The sequence below is a fragment of the Charadrius vociferus genome, unplaced genomic scaffold (genome assembly GCF_000708025.1).
Source record: "Charadrius vociferus isolate BGI_N301 unplaced genomic scaffold, ASM70802v2 scaffold49, whole genome shotgun sequence".
Classification (NCBI taxonomy): Eukaryota; Metazoa; Chordata; class Aves; order Charadriiformes; family Charadriidae; genus Charadrius; species Charadrius vociferus.
The window spans coordinates 5,717,737-5,743,368 of NW_009661375.1; the positions used below are offsets into that span (position 1 = coordinate 5,717,737).

A 25,632-nucleotide genomic window follows, 5' to 3' on the forward strand; every position below is an offset into this window, starting at 1 on the left:
TAAATGCCTGTGTTCCAGGAGTGAACATTAGAAAGGCAATACTTTAACTCATTACATGAACATTAAAAGGCATATTTGTATTTTGGATAGTACTTTATTGTATTCAGAAGCCACTGGAAATATTTTCCCAAATTACATGCTATAAGAGCTCTAAACTTAAAAATGCGTGAAAATTATAGTTCCCGGCCCCATCCCAACGCAACTTGTATTGTAAAGTAAACTTGCTGACAATGTTGTCTTCTCTAGAAATAGAAACCCTTTCAGGGTGTGCATGGGGAGGTTTTTTTTAAAAGGAAGGGGAAAGGGAAAGCTCACACCAGTGATAAATTTGGTCAGTAAAATTACTTTTATTCTTTTTTTTTTTCTTTTCCTTTTTTTTTTTAATAGAAGGTCTTATACAATTGCGTATAAAGATTTTTGAAGAACATGGAAATGAAATGAAATAAGTGTCTGGAGGGAATTCTTTTTATTGAGGAAGAGTTTACATACCTAAGTTTAAGTATTCGCCTACTTTTTGCTGCCTCCTGTTAACAGGCATAATGAAAATATTGCACCGAGCATATGCATGGAAAACACAGCTAAAGCAAGAAATATGGTAAATACATTTCATACAACCTTAAAATAATTCAAACAATCATACGACAAATCTGAAGCACTTCTGTGATCTGCAATCTTAAGATGATGTTAACTGTTCTGAAGTGTTTACAAATTGACACTTTTTTTTTTTAATAGAAAGATTTTGTACTGGTTAATAAAACCACAGCCTTAAAATTGTTGGCTTTCAGTTACAGAGGTAACAGAGAGGTATCACCTGAATTCACATCAGAGCTTTTGAAAAAAAATGGCAGCAGTACAAGCGTGTGCCTCCTCCAGTGTCCAAAACTCTTTGTGGCTTTGCCATGGCCAAGGAATAGAGCTACGGAGCTCGACAAAGCAGCCAGTCTCCCCGAATACTTTGAGACAGTCTGGCACCCTTCACCCTTGTTTACTGATACAACGCTCTGCTAAATATAAAATGCAGCAGAACCTCAACTAACCAAGAGAAGTTTCACACAAGTCTGTCAATATTGACTACACCTGGGAAGTTATGAACAAGAGAGGAAAATAATTTTATTTGACCGACCCATAAAGTAGATTTCTAGAAATGCTGCTGTGAAGATAGGAGAGAAAGAAGTTTCCATAACATATGCTGAGCTCAGAGCAGAAGTAAAGTGTTACAGATGATTTGTTCAGGGATGATGTAAGCCAGATTGAAGACAAACCACAGCAGTTCCAACCTGTTTTCCACAAGAGCTCACACTGAACAAAGGTCTATTTACAACAATTCTCAACTGCTTGTGGAAAAGCTACTCCAGATGTTTCAAACATCATTGTTGCTTCAGTTCACAATATGCACACTATGGGTCCATCTCAGAAACACCTTGAATAAACGCTGGAGCGTAACAGACACAAAAGTAGCCTGTCTCCAATATTAAAATTATGGTAAGTGGAAGAGAAGCTTTTGCACACTTCAACATTTTATATTGCTCAGGCACTGAGGATCAATCACCTTCAGCACAGGAATTCTCAACTCTAGGGTTTTGCTAGAGTCGCTGTCCATTCCTCCCCCGCTTGAACAACTGGGCTACATTTTATCCTTTCACTTTGTTATAATCTGAATTTATTTACATACAAAACAATAGACAGGAGAAAGTTCTCTTATATTAACCCAACAATGGGCACCTCCACCTTGTAATAAGAATGTCTTAGACAAGGCAGCTGCATTTACCTTAGGAGCATACATAAAATTCAGTGTGCCAGTATCAAACAGAGACAAGAACATCAGATCATACAATGGCAATACATTCTGGTAGGCCCTTGCCTATTAGGTGCAAAAAAACCCAAGCCAAAGAACCAAAAAAAAACCACCCCAAACTTGTCACCACTTTCGTTCTGTTTAGAAGGCTACACAATGAATAAATTACATCTTTCCGGGATAGTGTTGCTTTTACTCCTACATCTCAAAGAAATTCCAAGCTAATTAATTAGAGCAAGAAATTACATTGAGCAGGATAACGTTTTAAATGAAAGAAATGACTTAGAAACACCAATCAAAGATAATTTGATTATGATTAGCTGTGCTGAAGTCTAAGTCATTAAAATTGACGAAGAATGTTTTTACACTGGTCTATTCTATGTAATCCATTACCTACGCTATGCTCTGTAGTTCAAGTCTAACAAATGGTATCTGATAATTCAATATTGAAGACTAAAATACTTTCAATGCACCACTTGCTTTCCTACACCAACATGTTTCCAATTAAAAAAAAAAAAAAAATCAGTAGCAAGTAGATTTGCAAAATTCTTCCCCAGGAGAACTTCAGCTTACACGAACTATCATTCCGATTTTTACCTGCTTGCCTTCTACATAGTCACGTTTAAACATGGCTGCTGCTTTATTCTAAACAGTGCAGATCCCACAAAAGTTACAACCACGGTTTGGTAAGAAATCATTCCCTGTGCTTTCTAGCAACTGAGGCCAGCCTGAAGATACATTTCTTTCCATGCTCTCAGCTGAAGTGACGAGCAAGACGAGCAGACCTATAATCAACACGCAGCTGAACAAAGGAGTGAAGGATGTTCTTGTCCAGATTAGCAAGTTGTTCTCCTGAGCAAACTTGCTTTAAATTATCCGGGGCTACAACCAGAAGATTGCAAAGTGCATGCAAGGTATCAAAGAGCTGTAACACCAGCGCAATCTGTGGTTAAGAGAAAAACACAAAGACAGATATTAAGAGTTAGAGTTGCTTGAACTCTTATGACACAATGTCCACCTAGATTCTCAAAATACTTCCCCCTACAGAGGATTTACATCCATCATTCTCTCCTCATGTGTGCATAAATATATACAGACACATGCACATATATGTCTGTAGGGAGATACACACACAGATATACATAGAACACATAATAATGCAAACTCACTATTTCTTCAATAAACACACATAGCCTGCAAGCAATAAAACGGTATCAGGAAACTCTCTTTGGGATTATAAAGCACTGCTGGTATAGTAACAGAATTTATAACATCAGTACATTAAATGATGATGTTCCAACAGAAACAAATTATTTTTATAAAGGGAAAAAATGCCTGATTAAAAATAGTTCTACTAATTTCAACACAGCTGTACATCACCAACCCACACATGCTTACCTTGAAGTCTTTGGCACACTTCCTATATTCAGCCACGTCACAGATGGCTAACATGCCTCCCATGCAACTGTAGGAATATTGCTGTAGGTGTTCATAGATAAGTCGATGAAAACGAACTCCGAGCTCCATCAAAACTGTGTCCACATTCTTACCATCCATAGAATTTCTAATCTTTTCCACCTGCTTTCTAACATAGCCACAGACTTTAACACAAGCCTATATAATAATAAAAAAAAAAAAGAATTAGGTAATTTACTTTCTAGAAATACGTTCTTCTCAAAGTGGCTTCCATATCAATAGCTGAACATCAGTCACTAAGTCTTTAAACTACCCAGAACACATCATTGAAATTAGTAATTTTCCAATTAATATTTTTCCAAGTTTTTTATTTGCCACATGAAGATGCAAAAATGCGAGCAGAAGGATGGATGAGAGACAATATTGAATTAAGTTAAAATTCATATCAGTTCAGAATAGAAGTTTAATTTGGGCTCTTAATTCAAACAATGATCAACCAAGAGGTGTATGTGTGTGTGAAGTGATTGAAAACCTCGTCATGCAGGTGCAATTACAAACCCAAATTAACAACCGTGCAGGCATCCTCAGACATGGACCTGTTGGAGCAGGTCCAGAGGAGGGCCACAAAAATGATCCGAGGGCTGGAGCACCTCTGCTGTGATGACAGGCTGAGAAAGTTGGGGTTGTTCAGCCTGGAGAAGAGATTGCTCTGGGGAGACCTCATAGCAGCCCTTCAGTACTCAAAGGGGGCTTATACAAACGATGGGGACAAACATTTCAGCAGGGCCTGTTGTGACAGGACAAGGGATAATGGTTTTAAACTAAAAGAGGGTAGATTCAGACTAGATATAAGGGAGAGATTTTATACACTGAGGGTGTGTGAAACCCTGGCACAGGCTGCCCAGAGCAGTGGTAGATGCCCCATCCCTGGAAACATTCCAGGTGAGGTTCGTCAGGGCTCTGAGCAACCTGATCCAGTTGAAGATGTCCCTGCTCATTGCAGGGGGTTGGACTTTAAAGATGGCCTTTAAAGGTCCCTTCCAACCCAAACCATTCCATGATCTTCACTCCATGTCCTACTACTGCACTTCGCCCGTTCTCACCTGGCTGCAGGCGTTCAGGCAATGCTCTCACTTCTTCCCACTGGCTGTAGTTTGTTCTCTACTGCTCTCTGCATTGTTCCCTAACAAAAGCCTAACGTAACCCAGCACTACAGCTTCCCAGCAGCCCGTAGGCTGGGATTCGGACAGATCAGTGGTAGAGACAATATTCTGCAGCAAAGAATGTTCATGCCATACCTGTGATGCTTTGTCATGCTTCTACCATTCTAAGGGGAAAAAGCACCCAGCAACTAGATAGTACCTTATAATTGATTTTCTGAAACTCATAGCTTAAAGCTAATTATCAGCTAAAAACCTTGCTCCAAATCTGGGCCTCTTGGGAGGGGAAAGAAAGTGACAGTTCGTCCAGCACCTACTGGTTTGTGTCTGGCACCACAAAACTGCTAATATTCCTTTTCAGCTTGAGAAAAGAGTCCACGGAGTTTGGAGGTGCTTCGTGCAAAATAGAATAGCTAAGTAAATTAATCAAATGCACATGTTGCCTAATGTGTGTTTGATAAGGAACATCTTGTACCTGGTATCACTCATGAGCATTTGAAGCTATACTGATGAGCTGGGACTTAGTTTACTTACATTAGTATATTGAATCAAAACATTGTTTTCATCTTCTGGTTTAAAATCTGTCTTCTTTTGCTCTGCAGCCAAGATGTGCTTCATCTGTCCAATCATACAATTCAGTGTCCTTTAAAGTTACAAATAGAGATTGGGTTTTGATAGGAACATTTTAATTTCCTTTATTTTTATATTTACATATACTAATATGATTCTATACAAAAGCAAACAGCATAAAGCAATGAGGAAAAAACCCCACTACCTAACATTTGAGTAGTCTACAGAAGATACAGCAAAAGTAAGCATTTATGGTAAGAAGCAAGCGGTGCTAGGACACGTCAAAGGAAATACTTCATTTAACAGATACCTACACACACATACGCACTCTTATGAAGTTGTAATGAAATTTGCTAGAGAAGATACACTTGATTCTACGTAAGCAGTTAGAAAAAGAAGAATCAGCCAAAAAAAAAACCCCAACAACCCTAAAAACTCTTTTGTCCAAGATCAGTGTCCTGGAGCACAGCACACAGCATGCTGGCCAGCTAGTTTTAAAGGGGACACATTAATTGTAAGGTAATCCATTCAAATCCAGCTCGTTAGAGAAACTCGATAGCATTCTTCAATGCAGAAGGAACCAGAAAGCTGAAGGAAGCATTCCAAAGAATGTAGCAGCACTAGATCACATTGCGTATTACTCAGAAGCAAGCATCAGAAAACTCTTGAAAAATGAAGGAGGAGGGGGAAAAAACAAAAAGGTAAAACCTCTTCCTTGGCCAGACCTTGGTATTTCTTTTGTTCTCAGAAATCTAACAGAGTTTTACAGCATCATTTATTTCTCCCTCATAGGATTTATCTTTTCAGAACATTATCTAAGGTCAAGGCTCTGGTTTACTTTAAGTCCAAACCAAAAGTTAAACAGCAAAGGAACCGAAGGAGGCTGCATCCCGCTCTCAGTGCTTCCCTTTGCCAGGAACCTCCCTCTGCCTTCTCCTTTTTGTTTTCCCCTCCCCTTTTCTTCACTCCCTCATTCCTCTAACCTCCCCAAAGAAAACACAGTTAAGGCCATTACAGGCCTTGAAGGATTTAAGGTGGGGTGAAGGAGAGAAGTATATATGTATCCAAAGAGGGAATGAACTTCTTTTCTATGCATAGAGCTCAGACTTGCATTTCAGGTGCACTTCATTCAACAATCCGCACACCAATAGAAACTTAAAGAAAATATATCTTGCATTCTCCTCAAATTCCATTTTCAACAAATACCCACACGTGGCTGTTTAGACAGAATACACACTGAAAGAAAACCAGTTGAACTGATTTTGTTTGGCTAATAAATCACTTTTAAAGAGGTAGACAATTGCTATGAATGCCATTCAAGAAGATGCTATTGGACTTTTCCAGACTGGATAATATTGAAACTATCAACATTTAGAAATTTGCTTTTATTTTTTAAAGGAATGATCTAGTTTAAGCAAGACAATCAATTCTCAACAGCATCAGTGGCACCACAAAGCAGCATGCAAGCAGGTACACAAACACATTTTACATGTAACGCTCATCTCAGAGCTAATCTCTCTTATGTGCCAAAACACAAATGTTTTTGAAGTCTCCATCCACAAACCTTTGAACGTACTGTTTTCCAACAGAGACTTGTTCTCCTAAGCCTTACAATCACTTTTAGGACATTAATTATTTTACAGAAACAGTTACAAACTATTCTAACACTGATGACTGACATATATCTGTCTAGATCTAAGCTTAGGGGCTCACTGCTCCAAGTATTTCAAACTTTGTTAAAACCTCCAAGGTCACTTTCAGCAGGTGCAGCTAAACTCTCAATTGCCACTTACACATCCTCTCTCTCCACCTTTCTTTTTGCACCTGCAGAAAACGCAGATGCAAATAATACATTAAATCTCTTCCTCATCTCTCTGCAGAAAGTACCCAGTAGGACACAAATGCAATGCTGATTTTTCCTATACAGTGCTGTTCTCATTCCTCTCTAGTATGGTGTGATCCTTAAAATAACCTCAACAATAATTTCCAGAGTAGCCCTCGTTACCCACAGGATGGCTTATTTCCATTACTGCAGAGAGAAAACAGGCACAGAAAGCTTATGCAACATGTTCCAGGTTGACTAATGCCATCTTGAATATGGGAACACTACATGCTTCCCGGACCAAAGTAGGGCATCGCACAACAGCTCCGTTTCCTAACATTAAGCTTGTTAGTTTGTTATTTTCCTCTGCTGCAAAACAGATATGATTTTAATTTACATTTTCATAGTTATCCCCTCATTTTTATTTGGAGAAATGGAGAAAAAGATTAAACGAGTCGCTCACAACCTCAAAGCAACTCAATGTCAGATGCAAAATTATTGCAGGTCTACAGACTTCTATGACTAGGTCTAATCCATAGCACTGCACAGATTCAAGCAAATCATCTAACCTATTTTTGTCAAACTTTGCTCCTAATGGAAATCCTGCAAGTCTTTAACCTATTTCAATCATCATTCCTCCTCCCTTTAAAGTAGTTTGAGACAGTAAGGTAAAACTGAATTATTGCACTCTTTCAACATAACCAAAATCCTTTAGCGTCCTTGCAGAACTATTTGTGGGTCAGAAATCTGCCATGGAGAATATGACCCTCTAAAGAAACAAAAATCACAATAATGCAAATACTTACGGATTTTTTAAAAAGTATTTAAAAAAAACCATCAGTTTTTTGTCCAGAAATAATTAATCCTTAAAAGGAAAGCTAACATACATCACAAAGGAGTTTCCCAAGGACTAATGATTAACAGAAAGTGTAAATCTCTACTTGCCTATCAATGCCCATATCCAGCTTCACTTCCATTTGTTCTATGATATCCTTTTTCTTCTGAAGGCATTCAGATAATTTAGGAGAAGAACTGCAACAGTAAAAAGGGCTGGGTGTGTGACAGTGTTAAAATATCAAAACAAATTTGTCTCCTGGGTCTGTTACAACAGGATTGCGTTACGATTTCCCTTCCCATCCCATCAGAAAGGACTAGTTTAGATGGAGTTAGCTAACTTCAGAGCAACACATCAACACTCTGAACAGCCACCCGACCCCGAGCAGGATTTGCTGAGTGCTGATACACGCTGCAACACGCTTTAGGCAGCATTGCGCTTACCGAGCAGTGCCTCTCGGCTGCTGCCAGCCCCTGGCAGGAGAGCGAGCACTCCCAGCTTTTCATGCACACTAATTCACAGCACATCAGTGCGCTCTACCTCGAGCGTACCCAAGCCCTGGCTCCCAACAACACGCAGCTTTCACGTAGTTCACATGTGGCTCCCAAGGCATGGGCAGCTGCTCCCTCTGCAGAGCCTGTGAGGTACCCCCAAGAATCTCAGCAGCCCTGATATTGCCACCTCAGCCCCAGGAGCAGTCACAACCCTCCCTAGTCCTGGCCTGTAATGCAGCAGTGAGGTCTTTAAGGAGCAACTTGCCTCTCCTTCCTATCAACACTCTTGGAGCTCCCTCTCTCCCATCAGGTCTCCAAGGTACTGACTTGTTTTACTTCCCTTCTTCCCTCTCTCATTACAGCATTTTATCTCCCCACAACATCAAGTTGAGCTGCTCCAACAATAAACTCCTCTTAACAGAGATGAGGAACGAAAAAAGCAGCTTTCTTCACCAAAAATGACCATTCACAAAGGAAATTCTTATCAAAATAAAGTACCTGATCAATGGCATCAGGTGATCATTGAATTGCTTGTCAAATAAATGGAAAATAGTATTGGCCTGGTGGACAACATCCAAGAAATAAAGATTTGCGTTCTTTGAATCAGACGAGGGAATGCCTAAAGCAAAGAAGGTTTGTAATGATACGCAGTTACTATAATTAGCATGATGATTTTTGAAATATGCAGAACGTTTCCACAAATGCTTAAATCACAGGCTTAAGGGTCAAAAATTTACCATGATGCCAGATATACAATGCTTCTCATAGCTGTGTCAGGTAATAACCATAAGCATAGGGACATCTTGCTTGTACAATTTCTAAAAGCAACATGGAATGGCCAATTTAAACATTGCTCTGAAGACGAGTTTTATGCTTTCACTTAAGAAAGATAGGTTCTCACTCTTTAATGCAAGCAGTTTTGTTACTTACTGTCACTTTTTAAAACGCACAGGTATAAAAACAAGCTTGGAATTCTTATAAAACTTAAGACACTAAGCCTTAATATAAAACTATTCTCTTGGTATGGCACAGAGAACAATTAAAAGAGGTAGGGAGTGCTGCTGTCCCAGTTTCTGTGACACAAATGTTTTTGAAGACAGTAGCGTGTTTCCATCCGTGCATCAATTCCCCAAATGAAAGTTATACTTTAGAAAACATTAAATGCTGACTCCCAAATACACAAAACAAATTTCATTTAACCAATACATCCTGAACAAGGCCAATCAATAAGGCACAGCAAGAACCTGCAAAGATCATCTGCACGGAAAGGCCAACGAGATGAAATGCTCAGAAAATATTAAACTCACCAGCAAGGCCTGTTTCTAATGCATAATCGATGTGTTCAGTACATAAGAACTCTACAAGCATAGAAAAAATTCTGAAAGCATTCTTCGGTAAGTCAGATGGATCTGAGAGCTTTAAAGAAAAAGAAAAAAAAATATTCTAAAGGTCAGTTCTACATACATTTGAAAGTTCATCCACTACTGCGTAGGGGATAAGCTTAAAATGTAAAAAGTATTCCAGAATAATTGGAATTTTATTCTAAATTAGAAGTATCCATACAGAGAACTATTCAGGAACAGCCTTTAGCATCAATAAACGCTTCAGCATTAACAAGTAAACTGAAGTTTACATGCCACAAATGCTACAAAAAGCAAAAGTCTAAATGGTTTATAATAACAGTAATAATAAAGGAAGATATTAATTAATAGTCCTTAAACCGCAATTGTCCAGATGTAATCTGAGGAATTACCTAAACTGCATACAGCTGGATGCTGGGAAAATGTATGCAGAAAAGCTGACTCTATCCATGCCCTGCTTTTTTCCCCTCTTTTCCCAAGCTGTTGCCACTGGCCACAGTTAGAGACAGGACGCTGGGTTAGATGGACCTTCAGTTTCACCCAGGGCAGCTGTTCTTTTAGCACTGCCACAGTACCGCAGGAAAAAATAACACAGACTGAACTTCAGCTACATTTATCACTGTTCAGCTGGAGTCAACGGAGCACGAAAATTTTTATTAAGTGAAGTAATGCCCACATATACACAGAGCATCTGTACCTTCATGAGCTGTAAGCAACATGGGATTTTGGACAGCAACCTGGCAGTAAATCCCTTTTCTAAAGAAAAACGCAACAGGGCTTTTGCACATGAGAAATACAGCTTTGGTTTTTAAGGAATTATGTGAAGGCTTTATGAAGCTAGGAGTAAGAAATATTACTATTGCAATTCAAGTTAATTTACGTAACAACACTCCCAAAGATTTCTGCTATATTAAAAAAAACAAAACAAAAAAACAACGAACAAAACAACCCCCCCCCAACAACAAAACACCATTACAGACATTTCCAAACACCAAAATGATGCAATACACGATTACATTCAGAATTACCAACTTATTTTTAATAAAGCAGTCACAGTTGGGACACACAGCATACCTGCACGCGTCTGTCATGTGATATACATATTACAATTAGTTAGCCAGGGACATATTTAACTTCTCTTTTGCATAGAGAGTTGCCCTGACCACAAACAAAACCCTAGCAGCATGTATAACGGAGAAGTTATAGACCTGTAATTCTAAAATCTCCTTATATGCCGAGATCCATTTAGCATTGGTTTCTACCCCAATACCTACAATTGTTTTCAGACCAAGTATGAAAAATTCTGATCCCAACAGGAAAGAAGAAAAGAAAATAAATGTTAGGCACAATTGGAATAAGTCAGTTTATATCATTAATTTAACGACCGTTTCTAGCGACTACCATGTTGAGAAAAATAATGATCTACCTGCTTGCCTTGCAGTCACTGACTTTTCACCACGAGGAAGGTGGTCAGCCCAGTGTGGACAGGTAACAGTGCTGTATCTGTACTTTATTTTATCTTTGGCCCCTCAAACTATATAAAATATTAAAACTTCTAAACACCTGAAATGTTAAGTTTTTCTCCACTAAGCTAATTTAGAATGTTAGAGGCATTAAATTTTTTTAGAAAGCAGTGTAGTTAGCTAATAAAAAAATCCCTAGCTTTTAAGTTTGTAATTAAATTTCAAGGGTTTTCATTTACACTAAAGTATCAGACAAACAGTAACTGACAGGCAGTAAACCCAGAGATTTAAACAGAAGGAAAACAATTTTTTTTTTGTTAGACTAAAACATTTAAAGAACAGTAGAGAGTTACCAAGGCAAACCATGTTAGAGATTATTCCTCTCAGCATTTTACTGGTGGTATTCTCTAATGCTAGAAGAATTGGCATTTGACAGAGTTGAACTATCCTCTATATTTTTAAAGCAGGGAAAGAAAAAAAATACACTGAGGGCTTCTCAATTCTTGGGTCTAATTTCGTAAGAAAAATCAATGAAGACAATAGGTTTAACACTTCCCACTTCTTCCAAAAATAGGCAGTATTAAAAACCAGAAAACACAACCACATCCACATTTCAAAAGCAAACCCTTAGCCTCCACCATGACCCCGATTCAGTGAAAAGCAAAAAAGAGAATTAATTTAATAATGTCCTTCCTTTCTTCCTATCACACTTCATCTGAAAATTGAACCTCTAGATTTAATTGCATGCACAGAATTGTATCCCTAACGGAGATGACGAGAAGCAAACTTACCCTGTGACATCTTTCAAAAGCTTGTTTAGTTTCTTGCAAAAGGTTAACCACCACTTCTTGCGACAGAAAAGTTTCTCCATGTGTGTCAATACTTGGCCCCAATGGTAAGTTTGTACGTTGCCTTATTCTCTCTTTGAGGTCTTGAATACTAGAACAAAGATACACCAAAAGAAGATTTCACCAGATGGAAATTTTGATGCTCAAATTCAACAATGATTTAGGATATTTTAGTTGTTAACTTAAAAAAACAGAACCCAAGACACAGTTTAGGATATGCAAGCATTAAGACAGTCTTGCAAGCTTAAAAAAGTCGCCAGTAAATGCAGAGCTACCACCTGAGCCCATGGTCAACTGTGCTCTACCACGGCACATTCACACCATGGGACCAGCTATTCCCCACTGTGGAATAACAGTAATTTCAACTGAAACTTATGGCACTTATGCTCTGTGGACAAAGTGTAGCCTCCAAACATTCTGTCACATTGGACTTTCAGAACACTAATGAGAGTTTTCTAGCTCATCCACGCCCACAAATCCTCTCATCCTCATCCACTATCTCAGCAGTCCTGTTTTAGTCAAGCATGCTCCAACACATGTCCATGCATAACACAACCCATAAAGTCAGTCACTACAATCAATTTAATTTTCCCCAAGAAAATTAAATTTTCATCTTTGTTTTTTAATTCATTTAATTACTTTGCTGCTGTTGTTCTCTCCAAATCACTTCTCACTCCTGACACACTGAACCCAGTAGCTCTTTGAAAGGTGCAGTAGTCTTATCACCTCTGCTTCACACAAGTTTTAATTCTTCCTTTCCCACTTCTCGCTACTCCTTTATTAAAGCTTCTCTACCCTGAGGATAATGAAGTCTTGTTTTACCTTTCTCTAAGTCCATTGCATCTTCTGGGCTCACTAAGAGCTTTCTCACTGACATTGCTATGGTCTTTTCCCCTTCCTAGGTCTTGGGAGGGGACCACAAGACCTAGGCAGGTGAAAAAAAATGTATGCTTTTAGATACACACATATACATGCTTTAGGTACCTTAATTTTGCTTCAGTCCTTTTGTGGATCTGGATCCTAAGTTGAAACATAGGTTTAACTGGCATTTTTCATTTCCCACGAGTGTATAAATACCATGCATCACCTTTCACATGTACCAAGAGCAATACACTTTTTAGCAGAAGTTAACATGTAGTGATAGCAAATTATAAAAAGCTGTAGGTCATTTTAGCGGCCTGCTCTTTTGCAGTTCATCACCTGCTGTCTCTTTTCTTGTTTGCATATAGCTTATGGGGGAGAAACTTGGGGTTAAGAAATGCACCTAAACATTAGTTACTACTACAGTGACTAAATTAAATCTTGCTAGAACTAGAGAAATACGATGCTGCGTCCACTGTTGTGAACACGAGACTGGTTTCTTGTGATAAAGTTGACTGTGCCGTGCACGGAACAAACGCTGGAAAGCAAGATTATGGAAACACAAGGAAAAACAAGGGGAAGTAGTGATAGGACAAGGGGTAATGGCTTCAAACTGGAAGAGGGGAGATTCAGAACAGATATTAGGAAGAAATTTTTTACTATGAGGGTGGTGAGGCACTGGCCCAGGTTGCCCAGGGAAGTTGTGGAGGCCCCATCCCTGGAGGTGTTCAAGGCCAGGCTGGACGGGCCTTTGAGCAACCTGGGCTGGTGGGAGGTGTCTTGGAAGGGGTGGTGGGAAGGTTCTTGGAACTAGATGATCTTTAAGGTCCCTTCCAACCTAAACCGTTCTATGACTCTATGACATATCTGACATGGCAAATAGTATGTTTCTCCCCTTACCACCTCCCTTCCATTTTAAAAGTACAAAACTTCACAGAAGAAACTTACCCTCCAGTGCCAATGGACCTCTTCTGGTGGTTTTTGGAATCATAATAGCGTTGCAGAATCATAGCACTCCTAGTTTTCAAATAACCAATTTCCACCTCAATGTAATTCTCCAAGTAGGAAATGAAAATGGATTTGATAAGCTTAGACAAGAAAGTCTGCTTATCAGTACCCAAGTTGAATTCCATCAATTTGCTTGACAGATTAGTAGTTCTTTATGCAAAAGAAACGAAGAAGGGGAGAGGAGGAAAAGGTTGAATTTGTATGAATTACAGCATTACATGTTTGTAAAGTACATAGCACAACAGAATCCTGATTGCGATTAAGACTTCTAGCAGCTTTACATTTCAGTAAAGAATTTTGCATAATTCATGATTAATTACATACAGTACAATTGCAATCAAGTACGTCGCCAGTGAGATGCAGAGGACAGTTTGCACAGTTTTAAAATTACTCTCAAAGATCACCATACTAACTACTGCCCATTAAAAATAATAATGGCAATTTTCATTTTTCTTTCAGAAAGCAATCACTGTAAAGGTTAACGGCCATAAAAAATTTTCAATTTTAGGAGAAGCTTACATTTTTCAGTTCTCTTCCTACATCTTGATAATAAGTCAATCTATTACAAGAGAATATCTACAACAATAATTTAATCATCAATATATAAATACCTTGTATATAGATCATAGAGATTCTTAAGATACTGTTCTGCATCTGATTTCCTGTGTTCTTCTAGCTGGTCCTTCACATAACTCTGTAAAATTTGGGTATGTCTGTTAGATTAACTAGCAACCACAGGTCACACTCACTACTTGGTAGATTTTATGTATTTACTGCAAAGTGTATATCTTACTTATGGTAATTCATATAGTCTTTGCTTTTAAATCTCTAATTTACAGACCCTGCATTACCTACAGATAGTTAGATGCATCTTTTAGAAGAAAATTATTTAATAATACAAAGCAGTAGTGTGTGAAGCAAAGACAAAAGACAGATTGCTTTGAAAATATGCTTGACCAACAAACACAAAATCCCCTCTTTTTAAGAATCAAAAGCACGAGGCCTAGGGGGATTTCTGCAATTGACAGTAAGCAAAGGAGATGCTTACATATTTGCTTATCATAATACATACACAAAGCAGATACAAGCTCAGAGACTTCTTGTCACTGAATATCTGGACAAAAAAAAAATATTTACCATAAAATACTAAGTCAAAACTGATACACAAATATGGGGTGAAACACAAGCTCAATCTCTGCACTATAAGGAGAATAACACCTACAGGGAAATTAATTTTTGTAACGAATAGTCACGTTGTTGACTTTACACACTGAAGTGAGTGTATTCACAGGATGGAAAACTTAGTATTTTCAACTACTCCAGACTTTCATATAAATATTGCACTAGCTTGAGACAGTATTCACACCAGAAGTTATTTTCGTTTATTCAGTGCTAACCTCACGCATGAAACCCAATTCCAAGAATGAACAGATTAAAGATACTTATTAAATGTGAAACCTCTTTTCCTGACATATTCTTGGCAGGGGGCATACAGAAGAAATCAAATATGCGTATGACATTTTGTGAATTAGCTAATGAACATGCTGATTCCTTTATAATTTTACACATGGAATTTGAATATTTTCAGTTGCACTGTATTCAGACTACAAGCAGCTTTATTTGACATAGGCTTGATTATCTGTCTGAACTGTTACAGAGCAATCAGCTGTGATTCGACATCCTTACACAAAATCACAAATATTATAAATTCTCATTAACTGTTATTACTAGATACAATATTTTTGGACGACAAGCCTCCTCAATGAACTTCAACATTTTAAAATTTGAAATACCTGAAGTTTAACTTCAAAGATATTTTGAATGAGTTTGGCTAGCACAGTCTCTGGATTGCTAAAGACTTCTCCAACTTGCTTATTCACTCGCTGGCAGAGAATGGCTGCATCTTCAAAGACGTCATTCCTCAGGAATGCACCCTAAGGTTTTAGAAGCACATTTCATAATATATTTACAACAACCTATATGACTAAATAAATCAACACCCAAAGAGATACATATGAAACAAAATGCGTTACCTCTTGACACTGTTTTATGTACACATCAACGCAATGGGAATAGCCCTACGGAAGGAGCAAAACAACTCTGTTAAAGCAGGTTCTCCATGCTCTCAGTATAAAATGAAATCAAGTAAATAAAACCCCTGTGAAAAAGTTATTGAAAAAAACAAAAAGAGAAAAATCACCAGGAGCGTAGACTCCTTCAAACTCATTTTTGCCTGAAACCTAACGTAACATTACTTATCACCAGTCTACATGGATATACACCACAGGTTTCAATGTTTTCTCAAGCATGAAAGCCAGTTCATGCACATAAAAAAAGATTATCTTAGAATGGTCTCTACTGACACTGCCTCCAATCCCCCATCTTCTGCCTCTTATTCCCCTGCATTTGATTTTGGATGGAACATGTCGGTATTTTTAAAGTTATATGTGTTATCTGATATGGTGGCTGTGCCCATGCAAATATGTTCACTTAAAACAGGCACTTATTGTGTCATGGGTTGTTTTATTTATGTATTTAAATTAAACCCCTCAGTTTTTACCTTAAAATGAAGCAAAACTGCTGCTACTTCTCTCATTCTGGAGATTTCGCCTCTCCGCTGTGCACTGGTAAACTCTTGAATTAACTGGCACTCTAAATCATGGTACTTACCTGGAGAGGAAAGGGGATAACAACAAAAATCCATCAGGCTATGTAATACAAGCACTGACAAAAACCTGCAACACTGACAGTATTGCATACTTCTTTAATCACCTTCAACAATTCAAATATAGGAATATGGATTGAACTGGATAGATAACTTACTTGCTATCTTTGATTTTACTTCAGAAAACCTGTTAAGAACAAAAATACCATGATTAAATTCAAATCCACATCTCAAGAGGAATCAGACATCCTAGATCATGAGTAACAGGCACTCAACTTAAAAATGAAAACACATAACACAAAGACGACAGAAAAGTTACGCACTTTATATCCATAAAAACCTACAAGCATCTAATTCAAATCTAGCATTAAGTCAGCACAGCAGAATTATCCCATTAAAAGTCTGCTAAGCAGTTTAGGATGTGTATGTAAAGATGATCCTACAACATGAGTGTGTGAACACAAATTCAAGAATAGAGGAGAGAGAAATAAGCACAGAATCCATCTCAAATGCTACATGAATCACTAAGTAAAGCACCAAAAAAGTAGACAAGGGAAGCATCAGAAAATTACAGCTATGTGAAGATTATTTTTTTTTTAAAGATGTTCAGATAGAATCGTACCTGTCAAAAGGCAGTTCCTGTGCAATCAAATGCAGTTTCTGAATAATATCAGCTGCCTCTTTAATCTGGTGAGAGTAAAACATGGCAGAATTATTAAAGAAGGTCTCAGTGTCAGCTATTCCTTTCCTCCTCCTCCACTATCCAACTTTCATACATGTAGTTCCTATTTCTAAAGCTGGCTGAGTTGATATACCCGTGGAAGAGATCACCCCCCTTAAAGTTCCTGTAGGTACTTTTGTGATGCTCAAGGTATTTTTTTTTTTTCTAACATAAAATTATACACGTCAAAACATGGCAAGAAGTCTTTTATTATATGCTCACACTGGGTATGTCCGTGTAGGTGTCTTAAGCTACCTGGACAAATAGCTCACCACTGCACGAGGCCACCACAGATATACAGCTTGCAGACCAAAGATTCCTCAGGGCTGATTAGATCAGAACGTGGCTAGAGCAATCTCATGAAAATGTGCACCCTTCCATTCAGGAATAAAATACATAGCTGTAACACGGAGCTGGCTGAACTGCAACATTATGCTTTACAAGGGATTAGGATAAAAGTCTTACAGAATCACATCCAACCAGAAGAGATCTCTGTTGAACTCAGAAGTGAAATGGCTAGCAACCCTTTCAGACATGTCAGGAAAAGCACTGGGCAATTCTTTGCATTTGATGAAATATCAGCTGTATCCAAACAAGCCATGACAACGCTTGACATGGAGAAGGAAGGGGAAAAAGCAGGTCAAAGCAGAGCATAGTGGGAGTACCCCACATATTCCCAAGGAAGGAGAAATGGAAATTAGAATTAGAAATTATAAACTCTGAGGTCCAAAGCAAAGATCAAGAAGAAAGTCAGTTAATCATGCATCTACAAAATAGGAAAAGTTGCACAAATACAAAATTAAGAAATAAAATTAAAGCAGCATGCAAATTTCCGCTCTGTCCGGGGCAGCAAAACCTTTCAGCATTTATTCTTCCACAATCAATCAGCACGGGAAGCGTACCTTGTTAGCACTTAGTGACCGTTTCACTAGGCTGACTAAAACTATAGAAAACACCAATTTGAAAATGTAGGGAACGCAGCTGGTTGTCACTGAAGTTCAGTGGATTTAAGCAGAGTGTTGACTGACCCAAACCGGACACAGCTCTGGGATGGTTTTACAGGCTTTAGTATGCTGTCTTGGTGACTGGAAGGCACCTCAAAGTGGGTGATGAAAGCTCCAGCTACTACATTGAAGCAAAGCCTTTATAAGTTGACACAATGGAGAATATGGAGAATATGCAGTTTATCTCGTTCTTCCTGCTAGTCATGTTCCAGGGAACTGGAGCGAGAGGAAACGAAGTAATAAAATCCTATTCTCCCACCACTTAGAGCAGGTTGGGATTAAAACTTTTCAAGAATAGAACAAGACACACAGGTAAGAATACAGAGGACAGGCATCATGCTAGGTTGGTTGTTCAGCAAAAACAGGGGCTCTTATAAAGTATATCCACTCTGCTTATTAAGAGCAGCTTATGTTTCGAACTGTCAGCTTACAATAGCCTCTTAAGTCCAAAGCAGCTACACTCCTCAAATAAATCCAATGAAACAGCAGTTACTTCTATTTGCTTACAGCAACCTTAATACCTAACAATTGTGATCAATACTGATGTCATTAAAACAGTCTATATACCAGCAGTTATTCACTGATGTTATAAAAAAAAAAAACAAACCGCAAACAAAACACCCCACAAACACACCATTTTCTTTGTCATCTCTTCACACAATAGCTGTTAACTAACTTAGATTTTATTGAATTCAGGGGATTTTCTTATGTATAACAGAAGCCATGACAAATCAGTTCTCCATGGTTTCTACTTAAAACTGGACGTATTTCATTTTTAATTGAATCAGGATTTTGTAAACTATTAAATCAAAATAAGTATAGATTCTGTAAAATACAATTTAAAGGCTATAACATATCTGGGAAAAAATCTGAAAAGCTATGGACAAATAACGGCAAGAGAGAATTTAAATACAGAATATTTTTATGAACAAGTTAAAAGGCATAATGGAATAAAGTTGAGTACAGTACATGAATGGAGGACAGGATGTAAGAATAATAGTAAACACATTAAACACAGGACAATGCTATTGCATGATAAACGAGTGAGCTGCTAGATCATTTTGATAGTTTAATTGTTTTTACTAAAGTGATTTGCTCACTTCAAGATCTTTTCTTACAGGAGAGGGACTGGTTAGCTGGCAGTGCACGGGAAATTATAAGGATTCAGAAGATCAAGACATGATACGTAACATGGGACAAGACAGCAAGGATAAACCTTGACAGAGATGCAAAATTAGAAATCACTCAGTATGGACAGCAGAAAGTAATATGGGAAGCAACAACTTGAGTATAGGGAAGAAAGGAATCCAACAGATTTTAAGAATTGACACTACAGAGAAAAACATGAAGAAATAAGTGCATTATAATTCTTTACTTGCCTCTGCTTTCACAGTATCCCTTGCCCTCAACGTCTCAAAGAAAAACCCACACTTGTGAGGGATGGCATAGTACAAAAAAAATCATAATATCCTCCAAAACACCATCTAAAACTCACGTCAGTTCAAAGATCAGAAGACACTGACAAAGCATTAAGGTTTTACATTTAAGAATACTTGTTACTATCTCATACTTTAAAACTATTTTTAGTTCAAAGACGCCTTAAGATGCAATAGCACATGCCTAGGCAGGTTCTTTTATAAACAATACTTCTTGCTATTTAAACTAGGTGACAAAAAGTTACAGAACAGTACTAACCTACCCTGACTGAAATTAGTCTCAGTAAGATAACTAGTACCCAGAAAATCTTGTTTGTGTTCCCACACACTTCCTCTGCAGACTAGCACAAGACTTCTACTTTACTACGTTTGTCTTCCTTCAGATTTGCTGAATGTCTTAATCTTTAAACTCCCTGAAGAATAATAACTTGTTTACCAATTTCCAGGTTTACCCTATTTATCTACCAGTTTTTTTTCAGATCATCCCACAGAAAGCATTACAAAACTTTAAGTTATAAGTAAAGTGAAAGTTGATTTCTATATGAGACTCTTGAACTTCTGCTTTGTTATTTATCATGTTGCCATTAAATATTTCTAAAATTTATGTTTATTCATACTTAACAATAAAAAACCAAAAACCTTAAGCAGATGTGGAAAAGGCTGCCTATAGAATAACTTTTGTTATGTTGAACTTTTCTGTTTTCTGTGGAAGTCAGAGAAGTTTTTACATGCTCCTGCTTTTGTTAGGGCAAACTACCAACTGACAATTACCATATATCCACAGACCATGAATCAAAAGTCACGATGCAACTGACTTGTTGGAAATACAACTATATGAAATAATTAGTTTTTCATTTCCCTGAGAGATCCCTCTCTACTGAGCTGAAGGTATGACTATTAACCTATTCTCCGGTCCTTCGTGAGCTGCATTTCAAGCACATATTTTTTCGCTGAACGTGCAAACCAAGTTTTTGCTGTTCCCACATATTGTGATTTTTTCTTGACTACAACCACACAACTACACAGAATTTAAAAAGAGTGGGAAGCTTCTTCAGGACATACCTCAAAAAAAAAAAACCACCCTCCAAACCAACAACTTATCTTTCAAACTGCATAGGGAAATCATTTAATATGTGCCCTTTTGCTTACAGCTGGACATCTTTCCTTCAGTTTATTTCTATTAGCCACACCATTCAGATTATATTTGCTTCACGAACATACTCTTGAAGCATAAGAAAAACAAAATGCTTTAACATTTCTTTGAAGTTTGCCTGCCCAGTTCCTCTAAATTCAGAGGGTGGAGACATAACCACAGGACTATACAAAGCCCAAAGGCATGCTGTGACAAAAAGGTATCCAAGGCCAGTGGACTGACCCAACAGAGTAAAGTTTCACAAAGAAGTTGTATTCAGAAACGTTCTGCATTACAGGGTGGATCTGAGGCAAAGGGGTTCAAAGGAAAAAGCAGATATTTTATGCACTCTAAAGTTGCCCTCCCAGCATTTCTCAAATCTCTGATAATTTCATAAAATGAAAAATGCCAACATTGCCACATTAAGCATCACTGAATACAAATGCTTTATCAGCAATCTGCAGCCTAGTGTTGTTAATTTACATTTCAGAACAATGAAACTTTAACAAGTCAGTCACTCACTAGTTTGAAGTCTGACCATGGTAAGTCATGGTAGCAGCTTGTAATTAGGGCAGTACTGCTTATTGCTTTGAACTGCTTTCATCCCGCTGACAGCTCTTACCTTTTCAGAGTTTGTAAAAACATCAGACTTCAGCTCTCCATCCAGAAACTCATTAAAGTATTTCATCAGCTTCTGAGCCTCCACAGCCCGTTGCCGTGGCGTGTTTACCCCCTCCAGTTGGTCGCCAAGGTGACAGACCTTAGTTGCTACATAGCTGATGTGCTCATCTAGTTCTTGGAAATGTTGGAAGGCAACCTGGGAGAACATAGGCACGGACACAAAACTCATGATTTCCATTTACTGTACTTTGGGAAACACTAAATTTACTTCAGTAAGAAGCATAGTGAATGCAGGAATCAGCTTTCCAGGTGCTGTATCTCAGAGCTACGGAACTACTCAGAACCAATTAAGTACACACAACTGCTTAAAGTTTAGTATCTTCCTTTAAACTATTGCAAAGACCTGCTACTTTCAGAATAGCTAATACTCATTAATGGAACATGCAGATAAGCCCCCTTTGACACGGTAAACTGTTTTCCATCAAACCCTCTTTATTTTTATCTCAAACAGTAGCACGCTGTACCAAGAAATGTTAATAGAGCATGAGATGCTTTTAAAACTTGCACAGCTTAACAGCGACTATACTCTTCAGATTTTACCTGGTTGCTTTTCTGCAGCTCTTGGACTTTCTTGGCAAATTCCTTTGCTTCCTTCTGGCATTGCTGTTCTAGTTTCTCCACCTTTCTCTGAATCCTTTCATCCATTACCTGTAATTCTTGGATATGATTTACAAATTCTTCCAATAATCTGATTTAAAATAAAATGCAGTAAAAGCAGACTTTAGTTTAGTCATTGTCTTCTGCAGACAGAGTAAAAAAAATTAAAAAGCAAACCTGTCTACAAGGCTGATATAATCATGTCTAACTTACAAATGCTATTTTGTTTTAAACCACACCACCCTGATTGTGTAGAACTGTATGCCTACATAAAAGCTACGTGATCACATCAATCGTAGGCTGGGGGAGAGGGGAATACCTAAATACCAATCACTCAAGAACATGGCTCTGCCACAGGAACAAAAATCCCTGTGTCCTCATCTTCCCTAAATCAGGGCGAAGAGAGCTTAGGCCACTACCTCCCTTCAATGTAAGGTCTATAACATGAAAATATTTTCTACTGTACTGTAGATGCTACTGTAAATTTGTAAATCAGCATCCTATTAATAGGCAATGAATACAATCCTGTAGTCTCGTAACGTTGTTTTGGTTATAACCATGCTGCTTCCTGACTTTGCTTATTTTCTTCTTATAACGTATATCATTTTAAGGGTTTTTTTCTGCCCTTTCCCATCACTGATTTTTCTTTCAGACTCACATTTTACTCTTCCCAAACACAGCACATCTGAATGCATTCTTAAATTTCCTCTATTCTTTTTCATTCCATTCTCAATATCTCTCTCTTTCTCATTCCCCTTTTTGTTCATTCTGTCCCATCCCAGCCAACTTTTCATCTTACGCTTTTCTAAACATCCCAGTCACTGATGCTTAGAGACTAGATTATTCCCAGATCCTCCATAGCAATAAAACTCATGCTCATAACTGAAAACATAAATGATTGGAGAACTCTGCTGCTCAGGTTTAATGTCGAAGCAGAAGAGAAGATGGGAATTCCTTCCAGGGAGCTATTTCTAGACTACTTAGGAATCTGCATTTTCACATATATTCTGTTCAGAAGGTACACTGTGAATGTGAAGCCCTTCCAACCTGCAGCGCTGCTGAAAGGCCAAATGAACACACTGTCCCCTCCTGGCTCCCTGTACACAGGCTAGAGACTCTCTCAGTAACCAGAAGAGAAAAGTAGAGTGTATTATTACAACCCCACAGTATATATATAGATATACTCCTTCCCAGTAACAACTACAGTACCCCTCTTGGCCAACATCTAGAGCTTTCTCCAAGCAACACCTAAATGATACTAAAGTGATTCTCTTTAGTTGCATGGAGGGTCACTGAATTTTCAGTTTTAACTTCTGCTGGTAAAATGACTGGCTTTTACCCTGCTGCTTGGAGCACGTGAACTGCCTTTTTGCTCACTGTCTTGGTCTAAAAACCTATTTCAAGCGGTATCCTTACAACAGTAAGTGACCTAAAGGCACGACTTATTAAAGAAGAACAGATTGAGGCCAATATTTATGACTTCTTTCCTCCACTTCCTGCTCACCAGAAGCCCAAGAGTAAGCATCTTGCACTAGATTCCATAGAAAACCATAAGGAACAGACTAAGTTTACAGAAGTATTTTTAAAATAAAATTTAAACAACAGTAAGTGACTCAAAGCATACTTGCAAACAAAAGCCTAGAGAAGCAAAGATAGTTCCTGTTCATTTTAACAAGCTGATTCTGTTCAGTTTGGGGTTTGTTTTTTAAATAGGTATTGTGACAACTCAGCACTAACTCAGCAATAGCATTCAATATAGTGAGAGAGGAAAGAATGCTCAAGTAGCTGCTGGTCAGGTTTCTCAGAATAAAATAAAGAATCCAACATTCTTTCTACCAAACAAAAGCATTATCTTCCAAAATCAGAAAAGAAAAAACATACACCAAAAGGTCTATTTCTTTTTGATACTCATTTTGGCTCCCTGCCTAATACTAGAAGATCCCACAAGAAAAATATTTACTGTTGCAGGATTCTCCCACTTGTCCTGAAAAATACGAAACTGCATCACAGAAGTTAACACAAGCAAACCAGCAGAAACATAGAAGAAAGGTTAAACTGATTTGGTATTGGTAGAAATCATTAACTACTCTAAAGTATATACTACACAACTGCAGAGAAAGAGCTACAGGAAGCAATGTTGGGTATTTCCAGGCTTCTTCCTGCTTAAATCACATGTAAAGCTCTGCACAGGATACAGGCCCCAGGCTGAACGTCAAGAGCTCAGCAGCTTGCTAGAACTCCACCAAGATCCTTCCTCTTCTCATACACCTCCAAAGAGACACATTGCTACAGAAGGAATGTCCTTTGTCCATGCTAATGAAGCTTTTTGTATTTGCTTTTGAGTAACAACAGCTTGTCTATGAAGTTGGTAATTCCTAAACTTCTTAAGAGTTCTAGCTCAGGTTACTACAAACAATCTCAATCTGGAATAACATCATGTGGATGGGAAGTCACTACGGAATAGATATCGCACTTTGAATTGATACCACCATAATGTAAATTAACATTCAGATAGCTAAACTTTTTGTTGACCCTACTAGCTCAACAGCGCTCTGATAACCATAAAACAGGAAGAAGTTCAAGCTCATCTCCCAAGTTAAAAACATGTGAAAAATGAAAACACCTAAGTTAACTATGTCTCTAGAAATACTATCAGTACTGGTAGAAAAGCTAAAAGGTAGTACTATTTGAAAGAGTCACTCTTTTCAAAACAAAACAAGATCCAGAGGTTTGAATTAGAAGCTTGTATGTTGAACACCGCTGTACAAAATTGTGCATCTGAGCTACCAACATATCACCCAATGCTGGCTGGTTTCTTAGGGTGAGGTTTCTCAACAGAACCAAGCCAGCTCACCACAAGCAAGAGAAGGTCCTGCACTACCTTCTCCTTCCCCACTTCCCCTACCTTAACCTAGCTCCTTTCCACACCCACGTTCCTTCTCGCCACCACCTCACAGAGACACAGCCTCTTCCCTTTGCTTTTGCTCCAGGCTTTTCCAGCCCCCCAAAATTGCTAACCAAACTAGAAAAAAAAAGTTGATTTTTTTTTCTTGTCAGATTAGTTTTCTGACATTTTACTGATTTAGATTATTTTATTGTGAAATCACATGCCAAGAGCTAGCTCAAGATGAGCTATCACAGTGTGCAGCTAAGAGCAAGGAAGAGCAAGATTCAGACCACATAAATTCACACAAACTCAGTTTAAAACATTGCCGTGTTCCTGCCTTTCTTTCCATCCTACCTGTTCGCGCCTTTTGTTTGCACCAGGACTTCAAAATACTGGGTCTTACAACAAGCCAGCTCAGGGAGCTGAACTAGCAAGAAACTCATTAAATTGACTTAACTATCATAGCAGTGAAGCCTCATATTATGCTTTAATCCGGTAACTCTAGTGCTTTGGAACATTCATGTCTGACAAGGACAAACCACATCAATTCTCCTTCATTCAATAGGTCTAAATCAGAAAGTGACTTTCCCTGCTCTTGTTACTGAATAATTGGTTCTGAATAATTGGCTCATGGTCACAAATTCTAGCAATTCTCCCAAATGAAAACCTCCTTGGACACACACCAACACTACATACAGGCTTTTTGTTATATGTGTAATAAAACAGTACAATTAGAGATACATTCACTTTGACTATTATGCAATTTTATTTTACCTTTTCGGATCAAAAGCTTCTCCACCTCTGGAACCTCCTCCAGGTGTTCTCCATGCCAGGCGTTCAATGTATTCATCTGCCACAAAAGGCTCCTAGCCACAG

General features: G+C 38.1%; 1 protein-coding gene across 2 annotated transcripts; it reads right to left on the minus strand.

Moving 5' to 3' along the window:
- Window positions 1-331: 331 nt before the first annotated feature.
- EXOC5 (exocyst complex component 5) lies at window positions 332-25,632 on the minus strand. 2 transcript variants are annotated; one of them, XM_009893914.1, is made up of 18 exons: window positions 25,531-25,620; window positions 21,813-21,960; window positions 21,214-21,408; window positions 16,921-16,985; window positions 16,457-16,485; window positions 16,194-16,303; window positions 15,667-15,711; window positions 15,427-15,567; window positions 14,245-14,327; window positions 13,574-13,783; window positions 12,749-12,784; window positions 11,708-11,855; window positions 9,400-9,508; window positions 8,591-8,711; window positions 7,709-7,795; window positions 4,906-5,014; window positions 3,194-3,409; window positions 1,603-2,738 (listed from the first exon to the last, which is right to left on the minus strand). In XM_009893914.1, exons 2-18 carry the CDS (start codon window positions 21,915-21,917, stop codon window positions 2,550-2,552), a joined length of 1,998 nt encoding a protein of 665 aa, XP_009892216.1. In that variant the 5' UTR covers window positions 21,918-21,960; window positions 25,531-25,620; the 3' UTR covers window positions 1,603-2,549. The 2 variants fall into 2 exon arrangements, with proteins under 2 accessions (XP_009892218.1, XP_009892216.1); XM_009893916.1 differs by lacking the exon at window positions 12,749-12,784 and having other exon boundaries at window positions 332-2,738; window positions 25,531-25,632.

What these genes read in the sequence shown, in the direction of transcription:
- EXOC5 (XM_009893914.1), bottom strand. Translation starts at nt 21,917, where the DNA reads ATGGATGAAAGGATTCAGAGAAAGGTGGAGAAACTAGAACAGCAATGC. An exon ending in ACATAAAACAGTGTCAAGAG is followed by an intron (nt 15,568 to 15,666) that starts GTAACGCATTTT and finishes CTAAAACCTTAG; the next exon opens with GGTGCATTCCTGAGGAATGA. An exon ending in CACCTGATGCCATTGATCAG is followed by an intron (nt 7,796 to 8,590) that starts GTACTTTATTTT and finishes TTACTGTTGCAG; the next exon opens with TTCTTCTCCTAAATTATCTG.